The 8,483-nt window shown below is 43.0% G+C and overlaps 1 protein-coding gene across 5 annotated transcripts in view; it reads left to right on the forward strand.

Annotated features, from left to right (window-relative positions):
* Positions 1-4,297, forward strand: part of LOC140106602 (protransforming growth factor alpha-like) — a 24,554-nt gene extending 20,257 nt beyond the window's left edge. For 4 of the 5 annotated variants that reach the window (XM_072131122.1, XM_072131121.1, XM_072131120.1 and 1 more), the window contains 2 exons: positions 2,441-2,499; positions 4,126-4,297. In XM_072131122.1, the coding sequence (XP_071987223.1) occupies positions 2,441-2,499; positions 4,126-4,133 (67 nt within the window). In that variant the 3' untranslated portion in view covers positions 4,134-4,297. Of the gene's footprint in view, positions 1-2,432; positions 2,500-4,125 lie in introns of all 5 variants that reach the window. The other variant, XM_072131119.1, reaches the window with a different exon arrangement.
* Positions 4,298-8,483: the final 4,186 nt, after the last annotated feature.

Raw genomic sequence — 8,483 nt, forward strand, 5'->3', positions numbered from 1 at the left:
CAGTCCACAGTCATGTTATAGGGTGACCCCATCAGTCCACAGTCATGTTATAGGGTGACCCCATCAGTCCATAGTCATGTTATGGGGTGACCCCATCAGTCCACAGTCATGTTATAGGGTGACCCCATCAGTCCACAGTCATGTTACAGGGTGACCCCATCAGTCCACAGTCATGTTACAGGGTGACCCCATCAGTCCACAGTCATGTTATAGGGTGACCCCATCAGTCCACAGTCATGTTATAGGGTGACCCCATCAATCCACAGTCATGTTATAGGGTGACCCCATCAATCCACAGTCATGTTATAGGGTGACCCCATCAGTCTACAGTCATGTCATAGGGTGACCCCATCAGTCCACAGTCATGTTATAGGGTGACCCCATCAGTCCACAGTCATGTTATAGGGTGACCCCATCAGTCCATAGTCATGTTATGGGGTGACCCCATCAGTCCACAGTCATGTTATAGGGTGACCCCATCAGTCCACAGTCATGTTACAGGGTGACCCCATCAGTCCACAGTCATGTTACAGGGTGACCCCATCAGTCCACAGTCATGTTACAGGGTGACCCCATCAGTCCACAGTCATGTTATAGGGTGACCCCATCAGTCCACAGTCATGTTATAGGGTGACCCCATCAGTCCATAGTCATGTTATGGGGTGACCCCATCAGTCCACAGTCATGTTATAGGGTGACCCCATCAGTCCACAGTCATGTTACAGGGTGACCCCATCAGTCCACAGTCATGTTACAGGGTGACCCCATCAGTCCACAGTCATGTTATAGGGTGACCCCATCAGTCCACAGTCATGTTATAGGGTGACCCCATCACTCCACAGTCATGTTATAGGGTGACCCCATCAGTCCACAGTCATGTTACAGGGTGACCCCATCAGTCCACAGTCATGTTATAGGGTGACCCCATCAGTCCACAGTCATGTTATAGGGTGACCCCATCAGTCCACAGTCATGTTGTAGGGTGACCCCATCAGTCCACAGTCATGTTATAGGGTGACCCCATCAGTCCACAGTCATGTTATAGGGTGACCCCATCAGTCCACAGTCATGTTACAGGGTGACCCCATCAGTCCACAGTCATGTTATAGGGTGACCCCATCAGTCCACAGTCATGTTACAGGGTGACCCCATCAGTCCACAGTCATGTTACAAGGTGACCCCATCAGTCCACAGTCATGTTATAGGGTGACCCCATCAATCCACAGTCATGTTACAGGGTGAACCCATCAGTCCACAGTCATGTTACAGGGTGACCCCATCAGTCCACAGTCATGTTACAGGGTGACCCCATCAGTCTACAGTCATGTCATAGGGAGACCCCATCAGTCCACAGTCATGTTATAGGGTGACCCCATCAGTCCACAGTCATGTTACAGGGTGACCCCATCAGTCCACAGTCATGTTATAGGGTGACCCCATCAATCCACAGTCATGTTATAGGGTGACCCGATCAGTCCACAGTCATGTTATAGGGTGACCCCATCAGTCCACAGTCATGTTACAGGGTGACCCCTTCAGTCCACAGTCATGTTATAGGGTGACCCCATCAGTCCACAGTCATGTTACAGGGTGACCCCATCAGTCCACAGTCATGTTACAGGGTGACCCCATCAGTCCACAGTCATGTTACAGGGTGACCCCATCAGTCCACAGTCATGTTACAGGGTGACCCCATCAGTCCACAGTCATGTTACAGGGTGACCGCCTTCAGTTTGTTATATATGCAGCCACTAGGTTTTGACTAGGAGGTGACTGTGTTTTCCAGCTACATGTGGCTTCATTTCCTAGAAATATTTCACGAGTTATAGAAACCTGTCAAAAGTTTTGATTCCTAAGTTACCTCCAATTATCGACATAACTAATGGCCAAAGCAACTCAGCTGTATACCATGCCCCTTGGGTCCTTGGGGGCTAGCAGTGTACCCTCACTTTCTGTGTGCCCCCTGCCTTCCGATCCAGGCATAGCCAACACAGCTGAAAGGACATAGTGCTCCTCAACTTCATCCTCCTGCCAAACACATCCACATGCTCAACTGGAAATGGAGTGGTTAAGACAGGAGGATGATACTGTAATGTCTGCAGGGCCCCCTCTATCCACCAGACATCACGGGAAGTCCCTGGTGCACAGAGGTCACGTGACGCCCCCAGGGATAGTATAATATTGCTGTGCATTATACTCAGCATTAAAGTCTTGTAGGTGACCAACTTCTTTAAAGGACACCTACTGTCAGGATACTGTGGTGCTGTGGGGGGCGGGACCGGTTTTGCTTTGGAACCCAGCAGATATACATTATGCTCGATGACACCCTAACAGTTTGGCTTAGGTGTACACTGAAATATTTTACTTTTACTTATAACTCCTGAATGTTTGAATACAACGAGGAGTGTTTGCTTACAAATGATTAATTGTAGCTTTATAGTTTGTACAGGAGAAGAGCTCAGAGTAAGCAGACATTGAAGAAGAATATTGAAGTCCATGGTATATTTTTTCATAGAAATCAAAATTACTATTGCATTTGGGGGTGTTGTTTGATATCTGTTACTTGCAGCAAAAAATTTATGTTTGTAGCATGTTTTATATTTTAACCGGTTAAGGACCGGGCCCTTTCCTGTTTTTTCATTTCCATTTTTCACTCCCCACCTTCAAAAATCTATAACTTTTTTATTTTTACACGTAAAGAGCTGTGTGACGGCTTGTTTTCTGCGTAAAAAATTGCACTTCATAGTGATTGTATTGAATATTCCATGCCATGTACTGTGAAGCGGGAAAAAATTCCAAATGCAGTGAAAATGGTGAAAAAACGCTTTTGCGCCCTTTTCTTGTGGGCTTGGATTTTACGGCTTTCATTTCACGTCCCAAATTACATGTCTACTTTATTATTTGGGTCAATACGATTACGCAGATAACAAATTTGTATAGGTTTTATAATGTTTTCATACATTTACACAAATTTAAACCTCCCGTACAAATTAGTTTTTTTAATTTTGCCGTCTTCTGGTGCTAATAACTTTTTCATACTTTGGTGTACGGAGCTGTGGGTGGTTTCATTTTTTGCAACTTTTGCTGATGTTTTCAATTATATTATTTTTAGGACTTTACAAACTTTTTTATAGAATTTTTTTTTTTAAATGGCAAAAAAGTGCCATTTTTGGGTGTGATTTTTCATTACGGGGTTAAACGCAGTGAAAAAACGTTAGTATATTTTGATAGATCGGGCATTTTCGGATGCAGCGATACCTAATGTGTTTATGATTTTTACTGTTTATTTAGATTTATATCAGTTCTACGGAAAGGGGGGTGATTTGAATTTTTAGTTTTTTTTATTATAATTAAAAAAATATATATATTTTTACTATTTTTCAGACTCCCTTGGGTACTTTAACCCTAGGTTGTCTGATCGATTCTACCATATACTGCCCTACTACAGTATGGCAGTATATGGGGATTTTACTCCTCATTCATTACAATGTGCTGATAGCACATTGTAATGAATTGGTTGAAACGAAGTAGCCTCGGGTCTTCGGAACACCCGAGGCTACCATGACGACAGATCGCCGCTCCCCGATTACGTCATGGGGAGCGATGATCCTCAGAAAGATGGCGACAGTTTTTTTTTCTTACACTGTGAATCTTTAAGGACCCCAGTTACAGGGGAAAACAAATCCCTGGGGGCAGATAATCTGGGGCAGAGCTCTTCTGGGTCTGATCATAGAGACAGTGTTGCTAACGGCTCATCAGCACTATGCAGTATAAGTGCATTGGTTGCGACACAATTTTAATCTTAAATTCCACACTCAATCCGAATCAGTCGGATCGTCGACAGCCCGTCCCGATTTCTGTCGCATAAAATACGATCGGGTGTGACACAATCTCCTTCTAAATACCTGTTGCAGCAGTGCAATTCCAAATACCATGAACAGACCGATGGGAATGGGATCCGCGGACCCTTTGTAAAAAAAGCCCTAATGTCTGGTCAGGATAGAGTAAAAAAAAAAGCAGCAAAGAAGCCACAAAAACACTAACGACAGCAAAAACTCAATAAAAAATCAACTAATTATGTATACAGCCTTGTGGTGTTTAAAGATCTGCATTTTTTCCCTCTAGGTGTGTAAATTCGAGAGAGGAGATTTCCACTTCAACACACAGAGGCAGAAGAGTGCAGCATTATTTCTCATACAAGCACTATTTTTTATTTGTATATATATATATTTGGTTATGAGGCCGTAATGTTATTACACTAAAGTAAATAAATAAGGTAAATATTTAAATAAATTAATACATTTGTTTGTTTTTTTCTTTGTTTTTCATACCTTGATAAACATAATCTTACTACAATGGAGCCTCACCTGCCTTACGAATGGAATATTTCTTAATAAAGAGCACACCAATTTTTAGAGACAAAGATACAATCACAGATCTGTAAACTGCATTATCAATTATATGACTGTACAGCAGTGCACATGACCAATTACCAAATTTGTCTACATCCCCAACATTGGATGTAGTAGTACGTCACGGTCGGCAATGACTTGCCGACAGAAGACTACTACGTCCAGCTTCGGGCCAGATGCTGCGGGTGTCAGCTGTATATTACAGCTGACACCAACCCCTAACACCCCTGATTGGAAAAATGACTGCATAGTGTAAGGGTCTTGTTAAGTGGATTAGACCACCCCACGCCGCTTACCGGGGGTCCGATCCTCCGAGGGCAGCCCTGAGGTCTGGCCAGTGCCCAGGCAATGTCGTCAAGAGCTGGGCCCTTCCTCTAGGCAGTACCCGGCTTTAACACACTGAGCATGCGATCAGAGGATTGATTGTTCAAGCTAACCTGTAAGAAAACAGAAATAAAAAGTTTATTTAAAAAAAAAATAATTAATTCAATAAAGTAAATGTCCGCTAAACATAAACATTCCCTATACATATCTAATAAAGTACAAAAATCACAAAAATACACATATTTGGTATCACTGCATCCATAACATTCTGTACAATGAATCAGAAACATTATTGGACCTGCTCGGTGAAAGCCGTAAAAAAAAACTTGCCAAAAATGTAACATTTTTATAAAATCCCTTCACAAAAATTGTTTAAAATGTGTGAGCCAAAATGGTACCACTAAAAATAATGCTTGTAAAAAAACACATAAAAATAAGCCCTAAACCAGACCTGTCAATCAATAAATATTAAAGTTAAAATTTTCTCTATATTAGTTTTTCTTCAGTAAAATTGTAAAAGTATATGAAAAACTATGTAAATGACATATCACCAAAATCATAGTGATCTATAGAATAAAGATAATATATTATTTTTATGGTACGGTGAACTGACCCAAAAAATTAAAACTATGTGAGACAATTTTCTTTTCCTCAATACATTAAAGAGTAAATCAAATCTCAATAAGTTACTAAATTAAATATTTGTACAGTGCATCTAATCTCTAAAAAAAAAAAAGCCGTTATATGTTCAAATTGAAAAAAACTAAAAATATAGATTGTATAGCCATTAAAATGTGACAATGACGTTTAATGCCCTGGAGTTAACCCATACAGCAGGTTACCACCACATATGGGGTATTGTTATGGAGAAATTGGGTATCAAACTTTGTGGAGCGTTTTGGTATTTTATCCACTGAGAATATGTAAATTTTTTTTTAAATAAAAATATTCACTTGGCCAAAGAAATTACGTCCATGCTTCAATCAGGTCTATTGGAGTGCCGAAAAAGGTCTAATTGCTTGTCTATTTTTGCATGCACCCTGTTCAAAAAAGGTTAATAGACTTCCATTTTCACAATAGGTGTGGGACCCAATTCTATCATACTTCCTTCTACCAACACATTGCCATATATCTTGACCATATCTTGACCATAGTGTCCTCTTTTAGCTCCCAGATAACATTTTCATTCCATATCTTTATGTCTTTAGAGTGTATTATGAAACCCACATGAACACAGAGAGACCTTATAAACACTCTCCAGAATCCAGGCCCCCAGTGCCTAATCCTAAAAAGGGTTCTTTGTATAAGTTACTGCCTTGAAGACCACATGTGAAGGCTGATCTAAGATGAGTTGCCATATAAATGCAGTGAATGTAGCCTCATACACACCATTATATATAGTGTCAGTGTATAGGTACAACATACAGGGGCACATTTACTTACCCGGTCCATTCGTGATCCAGCGGCGCGTTTTGTGTGGAGGATTCGGGTCTTCCGGCGATTCACTAAGGCAGTTCCCCCAACGTCCACCAGGTGTCGCTGCTGCGCTGAAGTTCATCAGAATGCACTGAACTTCACCAAGCTGGGCCGAGTGCAGGTAAGCGTGTGTCCAGCGACACTTTTTTTTAAAAATGCAGTGGTTTTTCCGAATTCGTTGTTTTTTTTTTGTACGGCCACGCCACCCGATTTCCGTTGCGTGCATGCCGGCGCCGATGCGCCACAATCCGATCACGTGCGCCAAAAAACGGGACAATTCAGGGAAAATCGGCGCAAAACATAAAAATTCGGGTAAATCAACGTAAAAACGCGATTTGGGCCCTTAGTAAATGACCCCCACAATGTTATCCTTTACAGGACATTAGCTAAATATCTAATTTAGACAGGGTCGTTGATGCTACCCATTTATTTTGCTGGTGGCACATGGATCAGTGGTTACTGTATAGTTTACATGAATGATGGCAGTCACATTCCTGTATAATGATAATGGAATCATGAAGCTTCCCATACATTTTTTTTTGTGGGCATGACAAAATATTGATGGGGATGCAATATGAACCGCACAAGGGTCTGGATTTTTTTGTGGACACACAATGTCTGATTGAGCCCTTACAGACTAGAACATTTTCTGGGACCCTGTTGGTCAAAACTTGAAATGTATTATAAAAACTGTGTAGGAGGAGACGTCTAATGTGTCACGTGCCGCTCAGCTTGTGGTCAAGAGTCAATCATTAAACAACTACCGTGCAGCGTGTCATTCTATACAAAGACGCAGGTTCAGGTTTGTCAGCGATGTGATAAATGTGTGAGACGTTAACCGAAATGGAAACCGCTCAGAGTTCATTGAGGCAGAACTACACCGGGTTTTATTTCCAATCCAATTTAAAGGCACAATAAATGTTATTTTATCATTGGAAGGGGGTCTTATACAAATTAAATATATTGAGCGCACCTCCCATACAGCTCACGGTCTTTGTTGCTGCGGCCCGCACATGACCCGCGACCCATATCGCTGGCTCACCTCCATGTTCGTAGGGCCGCGCTCGCGCTGCTCACCTCTCCCTGCTCCTGATTCCTGTCCATGGTCCGTGTGTACGCAGCCCCGTCTCCTAGGCCGTATGTGCTGACTTTAAAGGGACATTTAAAGGGCCAGCACACCGTTAATTGGCCCTTGCGGATCTATGAACCTATACCATAGAGCAGTGATGGCGAACCTTTTAGCGGCTGAGTGCCCAAAAAGACACCCAAAACCCCCCCTTATTTATCGCAAGGTGCCAACCAAAAATTAAAGCAGTAACTTATTGCTCCCTGTTCTTCAACAATCATATTGGCCTCCTGAGGACAGCAGCACAGTAGAAAGATGGAAAATTTGCATCTTTTTAGCTTCTTTACAGTGTCCCTCTGTAGACCTGTAGGGGCCAGCAGGAGGTCCTCCAAAGATAATTCGGCCCTGTCTATTCAGTCTCCCTCTTCCTACAGTCCCAAATAGTGAAGTAAGTATCAAAATATGACTGAAAGCAACATCTTTTACGTTGCTTGGAACTGCAGGAAGATTCTTTGAGTCCTTTCTGGTGTGCTGGGGCGATGGCCCGGGTGCCCACAGAAAGGGCTCTGAGTGCCACCTCTGGCACCAGTGCCATAGGTCCGCCACCACTGCCATAGAGAAAGTTCCTCTGCGTTATCCCTGAGTATTCATACATTCCTGGTTGCTCCTGTTCCCGTGCTCCTGTGTGTTCCTCCATTCCTGTTCCTGTGTTTCTGCATAACTGTTCCCGTGCTCCTGTGTGTTCCTGCGTTCCAGTTCCTGTGCTCCTGCGTGTTCCAGGCCGTTCCTGTGTTCCCGTTCCCATCTGCCTGGACATCCTGTTGCCGACCCTGGATTGGACTTGACCTTGCATCTCTGCTGCCTGCCCTGACCCTGTGCCTGAACCTTACCACGAGACTGTCTCCTGCAAAGGTACCTCAACCTTGGCTGCCACCGCGGGTTAGTCGCACCTGTGGAGCGACCTGGTGGCACTCCATCGCAACAAGACCATCCCGCTTTGGGCGAGCTCTGGTAAAGACCAGGTGCCATTTAGATTCTGGTCCCAGATCTACAGATCTCGAACCCTTACAGGAGCGCTGCATATCTTTTATTGCATTAAAAAGGGGGTACATATATCTCAAATAATTTATTGGGAGGCCAAATATCTAAATTGATATTTTGAGAGCTTTATATATAAAATCACTTCTTTGGCTGGCACTAAATAT

Source organism: Engystomops pustulosus, chromosome 11 (genome assembly GCF_040894005.1).
Source record: "Engystomops pustulosus chromosome 11, aEngPut4.maternal, whole genome shotgun sequence".
Lineage (NCBI taxonomy): Eukaryota > Metazoa > Chordata > Amphibia > Anura > Leptodactylidae > Engystomops > Engystomops pustulosus.